This window comes from Melopsittacus undulatus, chromosome 12, assembly GCF_012275295.1.
Source record: "Melopsittacus undulatus isolate bMelUnd1 chromosome 12, bMelUnd1.mat.Z, whole genome shotgun sequence".
Lineage (NCBI taxonomy): Eukaryota > Metazoa > Chordata > Aves > Psittaciformes > Psittaculidae > Melopsittacus > Melopsittacus undulatus.
The window spans coordinates 5,926,007-5,949,362 of NC_047538.1; the positions used below are offsets into that span (position 1 = coordinate 5,926,007).

The following is a 23,356-nucleotide window of genomic DNA, read 5'->3' on the forward strand; positions in this document are numbered from 1 at the left end:
TTAAAACTGAGGCCCACTTTCCAGCAAGAATCACATATAAGTAAAGATTAAGTGTGTGCAGCTTGATGAGACTCTACAGGGAATAGCTAACAACACATGCTGGCATTCCATTTAGAAGAAAATCCCTAAAGATAATCTGTAGAAGCATTCTAGCTTCCAAAAGCTCAAATCCCTTGACCACTGGCTGAAATCCAGACAAGGCTGCTGCTGATAAAGACTACTTTTTGCATTTCTATGAGAACTTCTTTCCAAGATCACAAACCACTCTTCATTACTTAATTATGCAAGACCCAAAGTCAGGCAAGAAGTAAAGAGATTTCTGTCAGCAGAGGAAACAGTAGTGCAACATAGGAGAGCCAAGAACAGGTCCTGTTCTATACCCCACCTTCATGCTGTAAGTACATTATTAATTCTGGCAAGATGCAGATGAAAAATCTGAGTACACATAATTGACAAAGATTTCTAGAATGCTAGTATCAAATCTACAGGTAGTTACAGAAGCAGAGCAAGAATTAAAATGTTCCCTGATGTGCCTGCCCTCATAGGTTATAATGAGACTGCATTAAACAGGTAACAATAAAAGGTCTTACAGCATCAACTTTTCAGTTAAATCCACAAGATGCAAAGCCACCTACAAGCTGTAGTTGCTACAAGAAGCAAGGCTTTTTTCTTCTGCTTTTTACAATCAGAAGCTGCAGTAATAAGGTTCACTATTCTTTTTACTATACTCTTTCATTTGTGGCCCTTACCACACAATAACCATTTTTTATGCTGACCCATAATATAGCTTTTGCCAACGCTATAACACATGACTCACAGTCCTAACAGTGCCACACAGCAACACCTTCAGCACGAAAAACAGACTCCACTTCCGCCTGCTACTTCAGAAGTCACAGCTAACGAAATAAATCTGTTGGTACAATGCATGATTTAGGAAGAGAGACTTGTCAAAGTAGTATCCAAGGAATAGTAAGATATGTTAATTAAAAAAATAGATATGTTATACTATAGACTATATACTATAGACTATATACTATATACTAAAAATAGATATGTTATACTTAACAAAAGATATGTTAACTTTAAAAAATGCTAACCCAGATACCACAGGAACAGAAGCAGAAACCGTGTGGCAGAAAGAATCATTAACACAGATGTACAGAGAATTATACAGAGAGGCCTGCAGACATCAGCTCAATCTGACAGCTGATTTTTCTAAAAGCAAGATTTTTATGTTGTTTGCTGCCGCCAAGTGGCAATAGTCAGTGCTGTGTCCTATCATTCACTGCAGGCATTAAGGCTGGCAAGGAAAATACCCAAAATTAAATACTTTTCAATTTTTCTTCTTCAATTAACATCAGCAATTGTGAAATCAAATTCTGACCCCTCCTCTGTCACCTATTTTTCAGCCATGTATATATCTGATCCCCCTTTTCAATCTACGTATTTGCTTTATTTATATTCTTGCTGTGTCTGCTGTTATAACCATCTCTCTTTCCACAGCAGGCCTAAAACCTTCACATTCACCCCTTGCCTCTGTTCTGCTTACCTTGCTCCACCTGGGACTTTTGGGAGAATGCCTTTCCTGCAGGGAGGGAGAGGAAGACCTGTTTCCTGGAACCTCCTCTCATCTTGTGGGAAGCAGCTTCTAAATGGCAACAAAGCCAAAAGTCAGAACACTCCTTGTAACCATCCTGGTAATTCTTTGGTACTGCAACAGCTATAACACATAGTAATACAGGAAAATGGTTGGGTGACAGTGATCAGCTTTTCATTTCTTTCATCCTGAATTTCATTCTCTTGTTTTGTCTGCCTATCATATGTATGACTGGGGTTTTAATTCTTCTTCAGCTGGGCTATCAATTGTAGAAGCTCACATCATTCCTGTTAGTAAGCAGACACTTTACATTTCTTTTTATCCTCACTCCTACATGAAAATGAAGCCCATTAAAGCTCTTCTCATGTTAAAGATTCGTTACTGCTTGGGGTAACAGCCATCACCTCACTGCGGAGATGGACTGACAGAAACAAAAAGTACCTGAGCTAACAGAGGAAAGCAGTGAACCGAACTGAGCCTCCCAGATCTCTGACTGCTCTCCAAGTGAATCATCTTCAGCCTGTTGCACAGTTGGAGGTGGCTGTCTGCCTGTACCTGTCACTTCTCAGGTTAAATCTACCAATCTACTTCAAACCCGAACCATTGAACTCTGAATGGCATCTTTTTCTAGTTCAAGTCTGTTCAAGACATGCAGAAGCTCAGGTCAGCTGTTAGTTAATACATTTTTTATGGTCCGTGTGCTCAACACAGTGATTCACAAGCATTAACTTTTAACACTGCTCCAATCAATACTGGTGCCTCCTTTTTGGTCTGAGGAAAGCAAGAATGAAACAGTCCAAAAGACATTGAGCACTGCACAAATGCAGTTATAGAAAAGGAATGTGGATTTACCTTTTCCCACTAATAAATTTGTTTTATGAAAGACTCTGTACCTGCCCTCCCTCATAAAGGTCTGTTATCAGATGTTTTTATGTCCTTGTACAATTATTCTTGTATCAATTATGAAGAATTTAATCAGCAGCTCCCTTCCGATCCTTTTATCTACTGCTGGAGAATTCTGTCACCATTTCTCTATTAGACCTGGTTTTGAAGAGGCCACAGCTCGTGTTCGCCCATCTCAAAACCTACGAGCGATGGCTCTGCTCTGACAAGTGCTCTACTTCAAGGCACCCATCGACATCCTTACCAAAAAAAGGCAAAGTGATCACTTCAACAGACTGCTTCCCGAAGGAGAAATTGTACCAGAGATGCACTCCCAAGCTAGGTTTCTATTTCTATTTCGATTAACAGCCTTTGCCTGCAGCCTGACACCACCGTGGGCCGAGCCACCGCCATTTTGTCCAGCCGACGCCAAGGGAGCAATGCTACATTTGCCCAGCAGCCGCTGCACACCCAAACCCCAGACACACCAAAACGTTACAAATACAGGCAGCTTGAGGAGTAAAGGCAACAGGGGAAGGACAACTTTCGATGCAAACACCCTGAGAGTACTACACGTACTGCAGCCCTTGTGGGGCTCAGCGCACTGACCACAGCGGCTGGCGGAGGGAAGGGCGGGCTTCTCCTCAGGAGAGCGGGGTCCCCCACAAGCCGGCCCCTACTCTCCCACGCGGGCGGCTTTGAGGGCGGAGCGGAGCCGGTCCGCCCAGAGCCCCTACCCTGCCTGCGGGCCAATGGGGGTAGAAGAACGAGAAAGAAGAGGAGGAGGAACCGGTAGATCCCTTCACCCGAGACGAGGGGAGCTGTGGGGCGGGGCGGTGTGAGGAGGCCGGCGCTCAGCTCCGCACCCTCGCCATGTCTGAGGAAGGAGCCGCCAAGTTGCGCCTCAAGGGCAGGAAGGAGCCAGCAGCCTGGAGCCGGGAGCACCCCCGGCAGCGGCAGTGAGTCAGGGCCGGGGGGTGAACGGCTTCTGCGGAGGGGCCGGGGCTGCGCTGCCGCAGGGGCCCTGGGGAAGGAACCGGTTACCCTAACCCCTTACCGGATGGAGCTGGACCTTCAGGCGTGCCTGAGGTGTGCCTTTAGCACGTCGCTAATGGCGTTAAAGGCCTCTTAATAAGCATCACCTGTGGGGCCCGGAGAAACATCGAGAAGCCACCTGCAAAATAAAGGGCACTGGGAGCTGAGCTTTCTGCGTGTTCTCTATGAAAATTAAGAGATATATATTTATATATTTTTTCAGCAGAAATAATTCCTGAGAATCAAGGTACCTGTTTTTTTTCAGAGTAAGACTTACAGGAAACCAGGAATAATTCCTGCTTCTTTCCAGGCCTCGAGGGAGGGTGGAAGGTGAGGTGAAGGGATGGTTCTGGTGTCAGCCTGTCAGGACGAGCAAGTGTGCCGTCAGCTGTGCCCCTTCTGAAAATGGGCTTCCAAAGGACCATTGCTCCTCTTCTTGAGGGTGGGAATGACCAGTCTCTAGTTTATTCCATGTGCAGCATCATTCCTGGACAGGGACACAAGAAAATGCAGCAGGAAAAAGTGGAAATGCTGGAAGCAGTATTCTGACATTAGCAATCCATCTTGAAATTCTTTTTTACACAGTATTACTAGTATAAAAACCTTTTAATTCTTACTTAGTAGTGAAACCTTCCTAGGATGGATCAGTTCAAGTTTATAATCAGTAGTTTTAAATGGCAGCCAGGCATACATGGGAACCAGGGTGATTGCCATCCTCAGTGCAAACACTTGAGTGATTGCTGTGCTCAGCAAGTGTCAATTTGGGTATTTGAGAAGAAAAAACAGTGTCTACGCTTAACTGTTTCACATGGAAGTGAAAACCATCATAAATACTGCAGCTGGTTTGTTACAAGTGAAAGCAAAGCTTTTAGACATCCTTCCAAAACATGGGTAATTTTCTGATAGCTGTATGAGTTTTGTAAGTCACAGTAAGCTGTAAAAGTTATTTTATGGCTAAATAATGCCTCTGTGTTTCATAACAAACTTGCTGTAGGCTAGGTGGAGGTTCTGTTGCTAAACAAATGTGTTAAATAGCTGAGTCTTTCCTGCACGGGCCAATTTGCTTCACTTTTAAAGTAAAAAAGGCTGCATTTGCATGGGTGCACCTACCAACAAATGCTGCTCGCCTGCCTCTGCTGTTTGACATGGCAACATTGTCAACTGTTATTGTTGGTTTAGCACATATAGTGCTACTTGATCAAAAGAAAATAGGTAAGAATTGAGTTTTATGTTGTACAAGTGGAAAATTTCTAAGTATTTTCAATCATGAAGTCTCTGCCTTGTGCTTAGCTGGCAACAAAAGGAAAGGGGTCACCACACTTAGAACTGAGCTGAAAGGTGATGCACTGTCAGCTGCTGCAGTTAATCTTGAAACTTCTGTTTTGATAAATCACAGTTAAGGATAGCTACATATATTAACCATCAGCATTACAGGAGAGATAAATGAAGTTAATTAAGAGCAAACTAAAAGCAATGCAGAATGTTTTGTTCCCTCTCTCCTCCTCTCACACTGTTGGACTGTTTTTCTTGTTACAGGTCATTGACTCACAGCTGTTCCTGGTTTGAAAAAGAAGACTTAAATGAGTGTGAAGAACCATGGGCTTTGTTACTGAAAGGCATCAGTCAAGATGCCCAATGTGCAGACTGGCAGGCAGTGCCCAGTTTTCCAGAGTTCTTCACAAAGGTAGCATGCTGTACCTTTGCTGTTCACACTTTGTGTACTGCTTACAGTAGTGACAGTCTGAATGATGATGTTAACAGGGGAAGAAATCTGAAATAGCTTTAAAATAGTAGTGGGTTTAAGCTCCTCAGTTTCTACATGTAATGGTGTGACTTAGCACTGTTGTAAGACAACTACCAGAGGCTTCTTTTTTCTATATGGTAAATTCTTTACAATGTTTTGCTGGAAAGAGTTAACATGTGTAAGTATCCTGGCTGCTCAGAAGCACTGCCATCTCACTGATGGAATAAACTGGACAAAGCAAACTGCAACAGAAAGGTTAATTACACAGAAACCACCATTTCATTGCTCCAGCAGTGGTGGGCAATCACAGAATCATAGAATAGTTTGGGTTGGAGAGGACCTTAAGATCATCTCATTCCAACCCCCTTCCATGGGCAGGGATACCACACACTAAACCATGTCACCCAAGGCTCTGTCCAACCTGGCCTTGAACACCACCAGGGATGGTGCAACCCATTCCAGAACCTCACCACCCTTACAAAGAAGAATTCTACCTTATATCTAACCTAAACTTCCCCTTCTTAAGTTTGCACCCATTACCTCTTGTCCTACCACTACAGTGCCTAATGAAGAATCCCTCTCCAGCATCCTTGTAGGCCCCCTTAACACAAACAGCACAGTCCTTCTAAAGCAGAATTATTTTTCCTGAGCAGCAGCAGGTTGTTTTCATTCTTAGTCTCTATGGAACACATTAAGAAAGTACCCTATTGTATCAATTTAGAAATGTTAAGGGAATACACATATTGTATAAACTCTGGGAAATTCTTAATTGCTTTACAAGCACTGGAGAGGGATGTAAGTAAAGGGTTGTTCAGTGTAATTCAGCCTTCTGAGTATTTGTACTATGTTGATCTTTGGTTTTATGTATTGATAGAACTGCATTTGTTTTAAGACATTATTTTTGTGTGTTGCAGAGCTCCAAGGAAGAGAGTCCACAAGAACAGGAAGTTTTTACAGCTGGAAAGAAAGACTTTCCATGGGTGTCATTCCCATCTTTTTGCAAACAAGAACTTCTAAACCCAGAGGATCTTAGTTCCTATCAGCTAACACAGAGCCAAGTCAACCACCTACATAAAGGACAGGGCCAAGCAGATAAACTGAGCAGTTTACTGTGTGCAGCTGAGAAGACGTACTGTGTAACTATTACAGATCAAGCCAAACATGTGGTTGGGGAAGACACAGAAGCTATTTCAAAACCAGATGTAAGTCCAAAGTCATGTAAACTCACTTGGCAGAGGAGTTCTGTGCACCACTTGGCATTGCCACAATGCTCTGTAGAAGCTTTGAGCCATCAACAGCATTGCAGAGGGACTGCACAGAACACCATGGAAAATGGAGAAGAAAATAATGGAAAAGAGCTTCAGCTACAAACACATCAAGGGGATGTTTCCTTTGCAGAGGCCAGATTCTCACATGCAGAAGAGAACCCACCTCTTTCAAGTGTGCCTCAAACCAAGAGCTGCAAGGAAGAAACAGAAAATCAGGGTGAAGGAGCTCCAATTCTTGACAGCTGTCCCATGTGTCGCATGTGCTTTAGTGGAACGTGAGTTTTTGGGTCTTTTTTAATAACTGGACAGTATACAAACCCCAGACTGGTTTGGGCTCCATTCTCCATAGGCAATAATGAAATTGGGCAAAACTTCTACTTTTTAAATACCAGAATTACCTACTTACAATTCAGGTTAGAAGCTTATGTTTACTAGATTATATTGCTTCAAAAGGAAAAGCCAAGTTTGAGCTCTCTGGTAAACCTTGATGCATTAGCATTTTAGCAGAATAAACATTAAGTACTTCAGTACAAAAATAATAGTGATATTTGTGCCATCCTCTTCTGGTGCAGCATTCTCAATAGTTCAAAGCTAGTTTCAGATCTAGATGGATTAATCTTGTCTCTGTCACTTGCTCTTCTAGATCTGGACTTTGCTGTTACAGCCACAGTAGTACCTGTTCAGCCAGGACCTAGATGCCTCTGGCTGAGCAACTGTGGTCTTCATTTCAGATTTAGCTCTCAAGGTGTGGACAAGAGGGAAGGAAGTCTTATGCCAGCTCTAATTAGCACAACTAAATGAGACTCCACGCAATTGAGTATCCACTCTATAGTAAGAATTATGGTGTCTCTTAAAATTAACACCATTTTATAGTATAGTAAAAAAATTAGTAAAACATGAGTTTTGCAACAGATCCTCTAACACTGTGAGATGTTTTGGCTGCTGCTTGGTTTTCTTTCTTTTGGAGGCTGAACAAAGAGACAGAAGGATGACTTCAGGAGTATTTATACAATCATGGTCATTAGATCAAGAGATTTAGACAGGCTTATAACCATGCTTCACGTTTTCATATTCAGTTCTGTGCTAGAGTGAAGGTGAAGAACAGTAAATAACTGTTTGACTTTGTTTCTCATTGAACAAATTCTCTGTACTTGCAGGCTGTCACAACTGGACATTGATGAACACCTTGCTATGTGCTTGTCTGAAAGTACAGATGATGTAATGTGGTAAATCCTAAATCCAGAAGAATGATGAAGAGCAAAGGAACCAAGCCAAGGGAGAACCTCCCTCATAAGAAAAGGAAAAATGCGTGGAGGAAGCACATCCTTGTCTCAAACCAGTCACCAAGTAGAAGACCAAGGGCCATGTGCCTGCTCAGGGTCTTTTTCTCTTCAGTCCTCCCAGATGCATGTGAAATAGTTCTGGTTCCAAGAACAGTGCCCAGGGTTCTCCCAGACACACCCACAGGGCAATCAGTGTTGGTACTACTGGAAGCTGAGGTCTTATGAAACAATGTAGGATTGTAAATCCTCGAGGGACTCATGTTGGTGATGCCCCAAAGCTCTTTTGAGTGTAGAATAAACGATCTGAACAGAAGATAACTTACTTAATGCAATCCAGAAGTCCACAGACCTTTTTCTAAACAGGTAATCTGTAAAAATAAGTGTGAAGTTATTAAAACTTAGCATCTTTAACATTTTAGAAGAACATACATGATTGAACAGCTGTTTCTGTGTCTATGGTAAAAGGAAACACAACTCAGACCAAATAAAGGCTGTGAGTTTTTGTATCTTTCTGAAGGAACACAGCTGAATTCAGGGCCTTAGGGTGGGGGTTTCTACATTAACATGACTAGCCTAAACTAATTGGGCTCCAGTAAGAGAACTCTCCTGCCAGTTCCACATTACTGAGATGCAGAGCAAGATTTAATGCAGTCAGCCAGCCAAAACAGCTGCTTTTTCTATCAGCTCCATCCTGCCTGGATACCGTCAAAGTTTGGGAATAAAGAATAAGTGACATTTAGTGATGGTTTAGGGATGAAGTAGAGTGGGTTGTTCCTTTCCCCCAGGTACAGTCAGTTGTTTACAGACCATGGTAATCTACTCATACCACACATTGTTGCCAGTCACAGCCTCAAAGCTCACATCTGTTTCCTGTCAGAGGGCTGTATCCAAGAGCAGAACAGTTGCTCCCATTCCAGCTATTCCAATCACAACTACCTTCACACAGGGAAGAAAAGTATAACTCCAATTAACAACTTCAGCATCCAAACAGTTTCCTATCCCAGCAAACCCCTTGGTTTGGGTGCAAACCTGTGCTACAGAACATATATGGAATACAATATCCAAGTACAGGATGAATCAGACATTCAGTTCACAGTGCAGTCTCTTCCAAAAGCACAGGTGGGACTCAGCTCCATTTACTGAGAAATAATAACAGTCTATCAGCTTTGTCATTAAAGTCTTTAATAGATGTGCAAGAATATAAATGATCTTAGCTTTCAGGGGATTAGTATACCATCTTCTGCACAATTAAAACTGGTCAGCAAAGATCCCAACTAATTAATTATACAAAACTACAAGAACATATTTCCTGGTTTACAATCATTAAATCAGCTAGAATTTTCATTTACTATTTCAAATAAGACAACTATATATCATTACCAGATCCATTTGTAATCTATTAGGCTTTATTTTTCCAAACCACACATTTAATTACATCCTTCATTTTCTTTATTTATAAAACAAGTACTTTATATAAAAAATTTCCCCTTCATCAGGAACAGAACATTATTCAAACACTTGCACATGAGCAACCAAACTTGGATCCAGCAGACTATTTGGCAACACAGCAACATTGTAAATGCCTGTAAATCTTTGAGACAAAATCAAGTAGTCTTTACAATGTTTGTTTAGCAAATGTGTCTTCGTGTTCTTCCTTCCCTCCCTCCCAAAATGTCCCAAAACCTAGAAAAAAGGTTAAAAAAAACCCACCCAACCCACGTTTTTAGTATTTCCAGTTTGAAGTTCTCTGCCTTCTTGTGTCACAGGAGAGATGATCTGTCACGGCCCCAGGCAGGAGCTGCCTGCAGTCACTCGGGGAACTACTGGTTTGGTTTATTACCAGGGGAACTGAAAACACCAAAAAAATATGTATATAATTATCCAGGGTAAATAAATTACTAGCAAGAAATGGGGGAGATGAGTAATTAGAAACTGTCAGATTACATTTAAAAGGTAAATGTTTCCTTTAGTAGATAAAAGTATCTCAAGTCCAGGCATTTGAGGCAAGTACTTCTTACCAGTTACATTATTCAGCGCTGATTAAAACACATTTTGCTGAATGAAAAGGTACAGTCCAACAGAGAAACCCACACTGAAACCTGAAGGGGATCAACACAACCACCACAGGCTGTGTACTCCTGGGGAAGGAGGGGATACAAGCACAGGTTGTTAATCAGTGATTCATTGACAATTTGAAACAATGTTTTGGCAGTCTTGTCCTAGCACCTCATGACCTGGATGTGAATCCAAAAGATGTCATGTTCAGCACCTAATGCAATGCTGTACCCTGAGAAAACCAGATGTGAATGGAAAGCAAGCCGAAGTGTTGCAATTCATGCTGCAGCTTACACCACATCAGGTGAGGTGAGCACAGGAGCTTGGGGTTTCTTTTTTCCTTCCCACATAATTCCCCCACCCCACCCCCCATCTCTACAGCCCACAACCCCAGAGCTAGCAAGAAACAACTGGTGATCCCAGAGCCAGGTACACCTTCACAGCACCCAAAGCTCCAGACAGCAACATACACTCCCTAATCTCAAACACAGTGAGGTGAGCTTCTCCAAGCTGATAGACTTTGATATAAGCCAGCCTTTCCCTGCCCCCAGCCCCCACCCAACCTCCCATGAGAAGGGATTTGATAGAGCTTTTGCTTTATCCAATTTCTTACAATATTCATTTTCCATCCATTAAAAAAATTATTACTTTAATGCAAATCATTTTACCAAACCTTCCCATTTTCTGAAGTAGAACAATTCATTATTAATAAACAGTGAGTAACTGGAAGCAGACAGTTTATCAGAAGTAGGAGGTGTGCTTTAGCAGGAAAGTGTATTCTAGATTCTGGTTATTCTAGATTTACTACTTAGACTTCAAGGCTATGCTTTAATTACACTTTTGTTCCATTTCTGAATATCTGTACGGCTGATAAAAATACTTTTCAAAAATCCCATATACAACTGTAGGTGTAGGCACTTGCTTAAGTCTTTTCCTAACTCCTTTGTGTGCAAATTTAGTTTTCTTCAATTGAAACATTTTGGTAAATTTGGAGTTTTAAGACAACATTTAGAAATCTGCAAATTCTAATTTGGAATTCATGTAACTGAGTCACTCTGCGTTTCAAATCCAAGAAAGGTGCCAACAAACATGAGGCTGTAGCTGAGAACTGTTTTGTTCACATGTTAATAGTCACTTTATATTGATGAGCAGAACTTACCAGGTTTAAGAATGTTCCAAATACATAATAATTCTTCAAAGCAGTTTTATCCATTTAGGCACTTAAATCTTGTACCCAAATTTATGTTGTGATTGTTAATAAAACACAACTCCTTTTAAATATATCTGAGATGTTTAGACAGGTACCACTTGTGAAAAAAGGCATCAAAAATAAGCTTCAACACCACTGTAATGTATTTTATTCTTCAGGATGTTACACTGTAATACTCTTCGATTGGTAGCTCATTGCATCAAGCGTTTGTAGGAAGTGTGTAGGTCTCAAAGTTTTCCAGAATCTCCTTTTCCAGGGATGCAATGAACGTCTCAATCCTTCATGAAACAGGCACAAAATGCAAACTCCTTCATTAATGAAGTCAGCTGTGTCAGTGCCCAGAACCAGAATCATCAAGTGGCAGAAGACACCCCCAAAATCATTGTTCTCTTCTGTGATTTTCAGCAGCAATTTGTTGGGGTTTTCTTGTTTGTTGGTTTATTTTTAAATCATTGGTCTCCATCCAAAATGTTACAGTTCCCCAGCCTCGCATGCATATACTGTGGTTAAGGATAAAGTTAAAGGTCATTCACACTGTCCACAGCAAAGATGTCATTCCTTCATACTGTTCCTTCTGTTGACAGCAACAATGGATTAATGTATTCAAATCCTTCAAACTCTGACTGATCTATTCGCTTTATTATATCTCTGAAAAAACAAACAAGAGCACTGATTTAGTTTTATCAAGCACAAATGCTGGTTTTGTTGCTGGTTTTGTTCTTCAAATAACAAAATACATTTCTGTGAAGTACGTATGTGAAGTTGTATGGAAACAACACTAAATGGGGAGAAATATATTATTTTTATTACTATTACCACTGCTATTATTCTTCAACATTATTATATGCCCCATCCCTGGCACTGTTCAAGGCCAGGTTGGACAGGGATTGGAGCAACCTGCTCTAGTGGAAGGTGTCCCTGCCTGTGGAAGGCATTGGAATTGGATGAGCTTTAAGGTCCCTTCCAACCAAACCAGTCTGTGATGATAATGATGATCTGATAGAAAGTTTGTTCTGCCCCTCCAGTTCAGTTACTAGCTGTTACTAAGTAGCACTTATAAGGCCCTGAAAGCACAAAGTAATGATGACTGTTGTTCTGTAATACCAATTTGAAAGTAAGAAACAGTAAGAAAATTTAAAAGTAAGAAATATAGGCTGCTCATGTTATATTAAATATAATTATTAAAGAGTCAAGCACAAAGCTAATACTTTCTGATTACAAAAATGCATCTGGTTGGGTCAGGAATTGAACTTGTATCCTCTCTCAGTACCTAGCACACACTCAGCAGCAAATCAACCCTGTACTCCCATCTTGTGTTAGAATACCAGCCAGTCTTCTACACACAGTAAGTATGAGAAGTTATGAAAAATAGGCAGGATAAAAAGAATATCAAATTTACTTCAACTTGGCTATGTTCTAATGCTAAATAACTACAGAGCCTCCTCCTAGTAATTTTCAAGTAATTTATAAATTGATTTCTCAATATGCAATTACATTAGGGGAAAAAAGCCACCAAAACCAAACAACCCATACTCATCATCTGGGGTTAGCTGCACAGGCTCGCTGGTGAGCTGTGTGTCAAAGTTATCCAGACCATAATCATCTGTGATCTGAGGCTGGAACCTGGATGGTTTACTTCTTCTCCAGCTAAGATACAAACACAAAGGGGGGAGAGGGAAAATTAAGTACTGCATCTTCACAAGGTTTCCACAGAACATCCACACATGCTGGCTCTAAAGCACATGCACAGAGCAGTCACTATAGTGGACTCAAATATCAGTGGAAGACAGAAACATGTTCACTATAATCTGACATTAAGGTTTAGACCATTTTGACACTAAGTGGTGTATGCTCATCCTTTTTAGCCTGTTGCTGTATTTTAAATACAAAACCTTCAAAAATCACTAAAGTGTTAAGACAAGAAAAGCATGAGAACAGACTTCATGTATGAAATAGTATTTCATTTGGGTGCCATGGTTTAGTGTGAGGTGTCGCTGCCCATGGCAGAGGGGTTGGAACTGGATCATCTTCAGGTCTTTTCCAACCCTAACTATTCTATTCTATGACTCTATGAAAAAACATGGTCTTGACACTTCCCTGAATGCTGTTCAGCCATCCTATACACAGAGTGAGCAATCAAAAATATTCTTGGCCGTGCCACACACAGCTCTGATGACTAACATGAGGGGAAAAAATAATGTGTTCACTTCACCTCTATTTATTTCTCCATGTAACTCGAGCTTCACACAAATGATTATTAGTCAGTATTAGACTCTTGTTTCAACCTGAAAAGATTTGGAAAAGCTTTTAAGTCAAAATCTTTGCTCCTCATCACCTGCATTTCAAAGTCTAATAACTAAAAAAAGCTTCCAAATAGTTTTTCATTTTGCTCTGAACGTATTTCCCAATGCTCTTCATTCGAAGTTCAGCTGAACTCTCATACTCAGGACATGAGATCCTCCTGAGCAGCACTGTCCTGATCAGATCACAAAACAGAACCTCTGCAGAAGAGAGCACAACCCTGCAGCACATGATGCTCATTCTCCTATGGAATCTCAAGCAAGCTGCGCTGTAGCACCACAGGGTTGTTAGCCTGAATGTTAGGGCCCTGCCTGCTGTGTACCAGCACCAAGCACATGGGGGCGCTCCTCTGAGCCAGTCCCAGCCCCATGGCAGCGGCAATCCTGGAGCATGGGGGCTCCTTCATTTGGGAATTGCTGAACACGGGAATTCTGCTCTGGCAAAGCGGAGTTCCAAAGAATATTCTCCTGCCATCTGGGGAAACGCAGCTCAGCCCAGCCAAGCACAGCACCGTTCAGCACACTTCACTTTAGCCTACCCCAGACCACTCCAGCTCAGTTTAGCCCAGTGCACACCAGTCCCGTTTCTCTCACTTCAGACACTTCACCCCACTTCAGCCCAGCCCACTTTAGCCCTGTCCAACCCATTCCAGCTCACCCCAGCCCATTCAGCCCACTTTAGCCCAGCGCAGCCAACTTTAGCACAGTCCATTCCACTTTAGCCCAGCCCAGCCCTCTTTAGCCCAATTCAGCCCAGTTTAGCCCTGTCCACATAGCCGAGCTCAGCCCAGTTCAGCCTTCTTCAGACCTGTCCAGACCAATTTAGCAGAGTTCAGCAGGGTTTAGCCCAATTCACACCACTCCAGCACACCTTACACCTCTTGAGCCCAATGAGGCCCAGCTTAGCACAATTCACCTCGATTTAGCTCAGACAAGCCCAGCCAGGACCTGATCAGCCAACTCAAGCCCAGTTTAGCCCAGCTGAGTCCAGCCCAGCAAAATTTACTCCAATTCAGCCTAGGCCAATTCAGACAAGCTCAGATCTGTCCAACCCAGTGGACAGAGACTGTTAACTTCCTATTACCCCCCCACTGCCACTCATTACCCTCTCTTAACTCCCTATTACACCCCCAAAGCCCCCTTGCCCTCCATTACCCCCGGTCTCCCCTAAGACCCCCTCCCCCTTGCCCTATATGGGGTTCTCTGTTGGGATATGGCAGTCTGGTGTGAAAGCGAGGAGTGAAAGCAATGCCTGCGGCACCGTTGCAAAGCTCACTGTGTGCAGAAGAGGCCGAGGACCAGCTTTCCCTCCTGGTGCTGCAGGAGGAATAACTCAAACCAAAAAGCTAAGAGAGCTCAAAGCCACCACACAACACCACAGACCTGATAGCAGAACAGCCCAAGAGCTCCATGAAGTCCCTAACCTTTAAAGTGCCAACATCCAGCTGCTGCTCCCACTCGGAATGCGCCAGGGCACAAATCCTGTTGTACACACACAGAGCTCTGCACCGGTGCCTCCCGCATTGCTGTCATTCCTCGTTTTCCCACATAAATGTCCATTTGCATCCAAAATCTCTGGGGGCGGCCATTCTGGAGATGCACCATATTGGCATACAGAACCTGGGGGCGGCCATATTGGTGAGGCGCCATCTTGAGTACGGGTGCCGGGAGCGGCCAAACTCGTTAGGCGCCATCTTGACGTACGGCACCAGCGGCCGGCCATATTGGTGAGGTGCCAGCTTGAGTACGGCACCTCACCACTTGTCGTGGTTTAAAACCAAACCGCACGGCTTGTCAACTGACTTCATCCCTTGCTCCCCCAACTCCCGGAGAGTTAGGAAGGAGAATCCAAAGAATGTGGCCCCTACGGGTTGAGATAAGCACAGTTTAATAGCTAAGGTATAACACAAATCACTCCTGTTACTACTACTGCAAATAATAATGATAAAGCAATAAGTGAAGAGAATACAACACCTCACCAGCCACCGCCCCATAACTCACCCCACCCTGCCCAACCGAGCACTGACCGATACCTCCTCCATCCCCCAGAGCTCCAGCCCTTCCGAGTCTCTCCCAGTTACCTCCTGAGTATGATGTGCTATGGTATGGAATACCTCTTTGGCTAGCCTGGGTCAGGTGTCCTGTCTCAGCTTCCTCCCGGCCTCCCCTCCTCCCTGGCAGAGCATGAGCTCAGAAAAGGCCTTGGACAAACCAAACACTCGAGCAGTAACTCAAAACATACTTGCTATCAGCAACCGTTCCCAGCCCCAAAGTCAAACACAGCACTGCACCAGCTACCGAGAAGGAGAAAAATGACTGCTACTGCTGAACCCAGGACACCCCTCATGGCGTCCGCGTTGCTGTGGTAACGGCCGCACCGCGCCTGCGCCGCCGCCATCGTTCGTTCCAAGATGGCGCTGGCGAGCGCCGTGCACCCGAAGCTCCGCTCCCGTCCCGTTCCCTCAGCTCGGGGCTCGCAGGGCCTCGGGTCCCGGACAGGGCCCCCCTCCTCCAGGAGCTGCATCCACCTCCTGCACGGCAACACCGCCCTGGCCTCCGAGGTGAGGACGCTGGGGGGAAGAGAGACACAGAGGGACCCATAGAGAGACACTGGGGGGGGCTGCGACCCATGGAGAGCACATAAACTGCACAGAGACACACTGGGGAGGGGTATTGACATAGAGGGACCCGAAGAGATACATTGGGGCATGCTGGGACCCATAGGGACCCCATAGGAACTTAATAGGGGCACCGGGGGGGGGTATTGACTTAGAGGCACATAGGGACCCATAGAGATACTTTGGGGTGTGCTGGGACCCATGGAGAGCACATAGAAATTCCATGGGGACACGGTGAGATTGGGGGGGTGTGGACATAGAGAATACATGGGGACCCATAGAGAGGTGCTGGGACTCATAGCAACCCCATAGAAACTCCATAGGGAGAGAAGGGGGCAGAATATCCCGAAATGAAATCTATGAACTTTTGGAATCAGTTTTCAGTGATTTTATGTTTGAAGCCTCTGGAAGAGGAGCAGCGGAAAATTCCTGAGGTGCACGACTCACAGGGAAAAGGAATCGAGTGCAGCTGGAGAACCCCCTGAGTCCTTGTGCAAGATAAACCATTGCAGGTGGTGTGGGTTTAGGCCCTCATGACCTTAGTACAGAATGACTCTTGTGAGGAAAAGGGGATAGCAGAAGAGGAGGTGAGGATGAGGAGTCTGTGGGAATAGCAGATGTCCAGGATGGGCAGCAGTCAAACTGACTGGTAAGCAGGAGGACAGGAGGATTGCTGTGTCTGGGCTGTCAAGGAACCAGCTAAACTGGTATAAATGTCAGCTGCGTGTGCTTCTGGGGCTGCTGGAAGTGCTGGAGGTTGTCCGAAGGAGTAAAGGACCCTCAGAGACCAGTACCTGTGGGGAAGCTCTGTAGGATGATGTAAGTAGCCTCATGAATATGCATGTCTGTGCATAATGAATACGTGTGCTTAGTGACTGTATAAGGACACTTGTGTAGCACGGGTTAGGAGGAGCTGTCCCCCCATGTCTGCCGGTGCCGCAATGAAGAATACCTGCTTGAAACTGGAAACCTTTGGTGGGGAGTTTGTTCCTGGAGTTTTCTCTGAATCACCATAGACCCCACAGACCCCTTGATGGGACTCCAGACCCTCAAATCCCCCCATATCCACCTGTAAATACCCATATCCCCCCCCCTCGAGCTCACAGCATCCCATTTAGGGATTCCAGCCATCCACAGCCCCACATAGACACCCTATCTCCCCTCATATCCCCCCACAGAATGCCATGTAGGCATTCCAGTCCCCCATATCCTCCCATACTTCCTCCTAGAACCCCTTGTAGTGGACTCCGGACTCCTATATCCCCCCAAAGAATCCCATAATGGGACTGCAGAACTCCATATACCCCCCATAAAGCCCCAAAGAACCACATATCCCCCCCATATTCCTGCATACAACGTCATCTAGGGACTCCAGATCCCCATATCCCCCCCGTATTCCCCTATACACCCCCATAAAGGGTCTCCACACCCCCACAGAACCCCAGACCCACCCCATATCCTCCCATATTCCCCCTAATGGGACTCTAGACCCCCAAAATCCCCCCATATCCTCCCATAGAACTGTATGAAGGGTCTCCAGACCACTATAGGCCCCCATGCAGGGACTCCAAACCCCCAAATGCTCCCCATAGACCCCCATAATGGGGCTCCAGACCACCTAGACCCCCATATCCTCCAATATTCCCCAATGCAACCCCATGCAGTGTCTCCAAATCACTACAGACCCCCATGTAGGGTCTCCAGACCCCCAAATCCCCCCATAGACCCCCATGTAGGGACTCCAGACCTCCACAGATCCCCATAATTCCTCTCTAGACCCACAAATCCCCTCACAGACCCCCATGTAGGGACTCCAGACCCCCATATTCCCCCACAGACCCCCATGTAGGGACTCCAGACCCCCATATTCCCCCATAAAGGGTCTCCACACCCCTACAGAACCCCATGGAGAGACTCCAGATGCCCAAATGCCCCCATAGATCACCACGTAGGGAGGGAATTCCATCCCATTTACCAGGCCGGGGCCTGGCCGGGACCCGAGGCCCTGCGAGACGGGAGCGGAGCTTCCCGCTGCACCGCGCTCGCCAGCGCCATCTTGGAACGAACAATGGCGGCGGCGCAGGCGCGGTGCGGCCGTTACCACGGCAACGCGGACGCCATGAGGGGTACTCAAGCCGGCACCGTACCAATATGGCCGCCCCCGAGTGCCGTACTTCAAGATGGCGGCTAACTAATTTGGCCTCTCCCGGCACCCGTATTCAAGATGGCGCCTCAGCAATATGGCCGCACCCGGGTTCCGTACATCAAAATGGCTCCTCAGCAGTATGGGCACCCCCTGGGGCTGTACGTCAAGGTGGCGCCTAAGTGTTTGGCCTCTCCCGGAACCCGTACTCAAGATGGCGACTCGCCAGCAGCACCAATGCACGCCGCCATATGCCTGCCCCTGTCTCCTCTCTCGCCATGGCGGCGCAGAGCCGCGGACAGGAACTGCTCCCCCACAGCCGCCTCCCGGCCCTCCCCGATGGCGGCGGGCGGGGCTGGAGAGGGGAGAAGGAGGAAGGGAACCGAGTGGTTCCAGGAGGAGCCGGCACCTCCCATTGCCCCCCCTGACCGGGCACGGACCGGAACGGAATGGATCGGCACGGAACGGCCCGGGTCGGCCCAGGGGAGAACCGAGGAGCCGGGGCCCCGAGGGGTCTGGGGCAGGCCGGCAGCCGGAGGGCGGCGCTGCTCTCCCGGCCTGCAGCGGGGACCGTGTCCCCCTTCCCATCCCTGCCGCCGGAGGCACTCGTGTTCCCCGCGGCCGCTCCGGTCACTGTCTCCACGGCAACAGAGCCCAGGCCCTGCCTGCTGTGTACCAGCAGACACCACAGGGGGGCGCTCCTCTTACCAGCTCGCAGACCTATCCCAGCAGCATTCCTGGAGGATGGGGACTCCTTCATTTGGGAATTGCTGACCAAGGGAATTCTGCTCTGGCAAAGCGGAATTTCAAAGAATATTCTCCTGCCATCTGGGAAAACGCAGCTCAGCCCAGCCAAGCACAGCACCGTTCAGCACAGGTCAAACCACTGTAGCCTACCCCAGACCACTTCAGCTCAGTTCAGGTAAGTTTAGCCCACTTCAGACCACTCCAACCCAGTTTAGCCCACTTCAGACTATCCTACCTCAGTTCAGACTATTTTAGCCCAGTTCACAACAGTTAAGGTGTGTTTAGCACAGTTACATCCGGTTTAGCCCAGTTCGTACCAATATAACCCAACACAGCACACTTTGGACCACTTTAAACCAGTTCAGCACAGTCAGCCGAGTTTAGCCCAGTGCACACCAGTCCAGACCAGTTTCTCTCACTTCAGCCACTTCACCCCACTTCAGCCCAGCCCACTTTAGCCCTGTCCAGCCCATTCCAGCTCACCCCAGCCTATTCAGCCCACTTTAGCCCAGCACAGCCAACTTTAGCACAGTCCATTCCACTTTAGCCCAGCCCAGCCCTCTTTAGCCCAATTCAGCCCAGTTTAGCCCTGTCCACACCAATTTAGCCTAGCCCAGCCCAGTTCAGCCCAATTCAGACCTGTCCAGACCAATTTAGCAGAGTTCAGCAGGGTTTAGCCCAATTCACACCCTTCCAGCACACCTTAGCCCTCTTGAGCCCAGTTTTGCCCACTTCAGCCCAGCACACTTTAGACCAGTTCAGCCTAGTTTAGCCCAATTCACATTTGTCCAGACCACTTTAGCACTGTGAAGCCAAATTTAGCCCAGTCCAGCCCAGTTTAGCCCAATGGAGCCCAGACCAGCACAGTTCAGACCACTTCTGTTGTGGTTTCCCTAACTCCGCCCCCAAGGGTTAGCCACGCCCAGGGTTTGACTCCGCCTCCTTATGTTTGGCCACGCCCCCCGCAGTCTGACTCCTTAGGGTTAGACATTGGGTTAGGGGTAGCGTAGGGGGCGGAGTCAAACCCAGGGGGGGCGTGGCCAACCCTAAGTGGGCGGAGTCAAGGTGCGGGAGTTAGGGTTAGGTTTAGAGTCAGGGGATCGGGGGTGAGCTGAAGCCTAAGTGGGCGGAGCCAATCTCCGGGGGGTTCGGCCAACCCTAAGGGGCGGAGTCAATCTCCGGAGGTGTGGCTAACGCTTAGGGGGCGGAGTTAAGACTGGATGAGTGTGGCAAACTGTAAGGGGGTGGAGTCAAGAGCAGGGGCCTGCCCAACCGAAAGTGAGCTTAGTCAAACCCTGGGAGTGGCTAAACCCAGGGGCGGAGCTAGGGTTTGGGTTAGGTTTAGTGCTAGGGTTTGGGTTAGGTTTAGTGCTAGGGTTTGGGTTAGGTTTAGTGCTAGGGTTTGGGTTAGGTTTAGTGCTAGGGTTGGGTTAGGGTCAGGGCGCCGCAGAGGTTGGATTCAAATGGGCTTTTAGGTGGGAAATTGATGAGTGACAGCAATGTGGGTGGCACCGCTGCCGAGGTCACTGTGTGCAGAAGAGGACCAGCACCAGTATTCCCTGCTGGCTCTTCGGCTGTGGGATCAGAGGACAAACGTTCTTGGTCTGCTCACTCTGCTGCTGGGCAGCCGAGAGAGGACAGAATAAAAGCCTTGGACAAAGCCCAGGTACAATGGGTACCTTGCTGACAAGGGAGGCTGCAGCAGAGGCTCTGAGCAGCCCCAAGCCATCACCTGCTTGTAACACGGCTGAGCCCCTTCTCCTTGACTATAGTCATGGTTCAGCTCCGGTTCATCCTCTTCCCTTGCTGATGCTGGCAATCTGCAATTCTCCTGTTGCTCAAGGTGTATGAGGTGAAGCCAGTCATCCAAAGAGTAATGTGAGAACGAGGGAGCTCAGTGATGGGCAAGGGTGTAGTGTTCCCCTGGAAAACGAGCTGGGAAAGCACCTGGCTTGGTTCATTCCGAAAGCTGAACATGAAGTGTTCCTTGGTTTCAAGGACCAAGCTGGCCCAGGCAAGCATCATTCTGTGCTGTCCAAAAAGGGGTTTCTTACAGAAGCAGGGAAACAGAAGCTGATATTGTGTGCATTTAACTTACAGCACAGGAGCTGCCCAGCCTCCCTACTGACAAACCCCACTCTCGATGTTGATCTCTGTTTAATAACAGGCATTTTATGATGTGTTTTAATCCCAGAAGCCATCCAACACCACCAGCTGACTCTTGCTTATGAAATGCTGGCAAACCGTGTCAGTCACGAAGGCATTGGTGTCCCATAGCAGCTGCAGCAGTCAAAGCAAAAGGCACAGATACAACTTTGTACATCAAGATGCCAGCACGCCTCGGTTGGTTGCTGTGGGTTTTATCCATCTCTCTTTGTAAGTGCTTGTTCTCACTCCCTGAAATCTGCACAAGGGACTTGAATAATATGTATTGTACTAAACAGGCAGTCAGGGCTGAAAAATAACGGCTGATTCTGTTAATCCAACATGCAGATGTTAAGACTAAAACCAGGTTTAAAAGCTTTTCAGTCTAAATTCCTACATCCAAAAGATGGTGAAAAAAGCAGTGTTTGCTAAAGCTCCTGAGCCACTGCTTTGGAGGGCAGCAGACAAACCCCCACTTGCTAACCAGAGAGGAGCTGAAGGGCTTTTGTGGCAGCAGCTTCCAGGATGTGCTTCAACCTCCACACTATTATTTTTGTCTCCTCATTGAAGCAGGTCTGCAAACAAAAGCTCATGGGCTGCTGCTCTGCTGTTCCATTGCAAAGCAACTGATGCGTTTAACTGCACTGCTTTGGGTAAGTCCTGACCAGCGTGGTTTATGCTCTGTAGTATTCGGGTTCTTCTCTATCTCCTTCAATAAACAGTGATTTAAAGACATATTGTGGCTTTTATGTAGGCTATCAAGCCACTGACAGTGGGAATAGCTGGATTCAGAGTCTCAAAGTCCAGTGTCCTGCAAAATCCAAGGAGCAGATGTTTCTAGGTATGCACAGCCTGCTTTCTAAACAGGAAAGGTGTGTGTCTTCAGGAAGGCAAATGGATTTCTCTATTACTGATACTAAATCCTCCTGCCCAACTGTTAGGGATGAAGAGCATTAAGAACAGTGCAGAGAGTCCCCAGGCTCCCCCCGAGCCAAGAGCTCTCTTCAGCCCCAGATCTGTTCTGAGACCTCGGATGTGTTGTTCCGTTTCTCTATTGCTTGCTTGTCTCACCCATCCCATGGGATGGATGACACTTTGCAAGCAAGGTGGGGGGAATTCATCAGTCGATTTTGTTCGGTGCTTTGAAGATAACAAGTGCTGAGGGGAAGAAAGAGACAGTGCTTGAAATGGAAATTTCCACGCTCCTGCCACTGTATTTTCTCTCCCTTTAAAAAGTACATTCAAATGTACCATCAAAGGTGGTGGTGTTGCAACACCCAGGGAAAGGGCAGCTACAATGGAGAGGTGGGAGCCAGAACCCTCCTCCTGGAGGAGCAGATCTGCAGTGGGAAGGACACAAATGCAAATGTGAAATCAATCCCATCTCCCTTGAACACTTTGGCCATTTGTATCAGCTTAAAGTGGAGTCAGTCACTTAGGACAAGAAGGGAAGCTTGTAAATCCATTTACTACTTTCTGCACTAAAGGGGAAGCAGAGGATTTATAGTGGAGATGCAGTAAGTGAACAGATGAGGTGTTTCATGTTAGAGGTAGAGGGTGCCTCAGCCTTTGAACCAACAGAAAGCATTCAGGCCTTGGGACCCAGACGTATCAAACTGCTTTTTAGGCTGGTCTTCCCTCAGCCCTGGCTTGGAGCTTTCATCAAAGGCACAGAGGGGTCTGTGATACATCCTTCTGATTCCCATCTTGTCTGTGGTCATGTTGTGCTGGCAGCACAAGCCTTAACGTGGCTTCCCAGCCATTGTGGCCATGAACAGCTGCATCCCAAAAACTGGGGTCCCTCCCAGCATGGTGAATTTGGCCTCCGCAGGCAGCAGACAAACCTGAACACAGCTCATTGTAAAGATCTGAGTTCCCCCCAACACCCCTTGTCTTGATTGCAGAAGGAAACCACTTCCTGCTTGGTTTAGCAAGACCCTGTGCCTTCTTGAACCGATCCAATCATTCCAGAGCTCCCTTTCCTGCCAGGCCAGTGAGTCTGTACCAAAACCATCCTGATTTGGGTGTATCGGTGGCAGGCATATTCCCAGCCTGTCAGCTGGGTTTTACATGTGCCTCTGTTACACGCAATCAATTGCTGTTAACCATAAGAAACATGGAAATGAACAACTCCATGTGTGGAACAAGCTTGTCATTGAGAGGGAGGTGCCTTTACAGAAGACCAAGAGTTTAGATGGAATTGGAAATACACCCACTGTGGCTTTCACAAGGCACCTTGTCCATATGTGTGCATCTGCAGGATACAACCCTGTACAGAACTGCACCTTACTGGGAAGAAGAGGATCAATATTCATCTGGCTTTTTCATG

The 23,356-nt window shown here is 46.4% G+C and overlaps 1 protein-coding gene and 1 long non-coding RNA gene across 2 annotated transcripts; one reads left to right on the forward strand and one right to left on the reverse strand.

Moving 5' to 3' along the window:
* Window positions 1-3,326: 3,326 nt before the first annotated feature.
* Window positions 3,327-8,141, forward strand: FAAP20 (FA core complex associated protein 20). The gene is made up of 4 exons (XM_031044324.2): window positions 3,327-3,438; window positions 5,051-5,198; window positions 6,173-6,801; window positions 7,684-8,141. The coding sequence occupies exons 1-4, from the start codon at window positions 3,353-3,355 to the stop codon at window positions 7,754-7,756; spliced, it is 936 nt and encodes a 311-aa protein (XP_030900184.2). The 5' UTR covers window positions 3,327-3,352; the 3' UTR covers window positions 7,757-8,141.
* Window positions 8,142-10,259: 2,118 nt separating this feature from the next.
* Window positions 10,260-15,073, reverse strand: LOC115945598 (uncharacterized). Its single transcript, XR_004079903.2, has 3 exons — window positions 14,799-15,073; window positions 12,608-12,721; window positions 10,260-11,722 (listed from the first exon to the last, which is right to left on the reverse strand). It is a non-coding gene; the product is annotated as an uncharacterized lncRNA (long non-coding RNA).
* Between the last annotated feature and the right edge of the window lie 8,283 nt (window positions 15,074-23,356).

What these genes read in the sequence shown, in the direction of transcription:
- FAAP20 (XM_031044324.2), top strand. Translation starts at nt 3,353, where the DNA reads ATGTCTGAGGAAGGAGCCGCCAAGTTGCGCCTCAAGGGCAGGAAGGAG. An exon ending in TTCCAGAGTTCTTCACAAAG is followed by an intron (nt 5,199 to 6,172) that starts GTAGCATGCTGT and finishes TGTGTGTTGCAG; the next exon opens with AGCTCCAAGGAAGAGAGTCC. An exon ending in CGCATGTGCTTTAGTGGAAC is followed by an intron (nt 6,802 to 7,683) that starts GTGAGTTTTTGG and finishes CTGTACTTGCAG; the next exon opens with GCTGTCACAACTGGACATTG.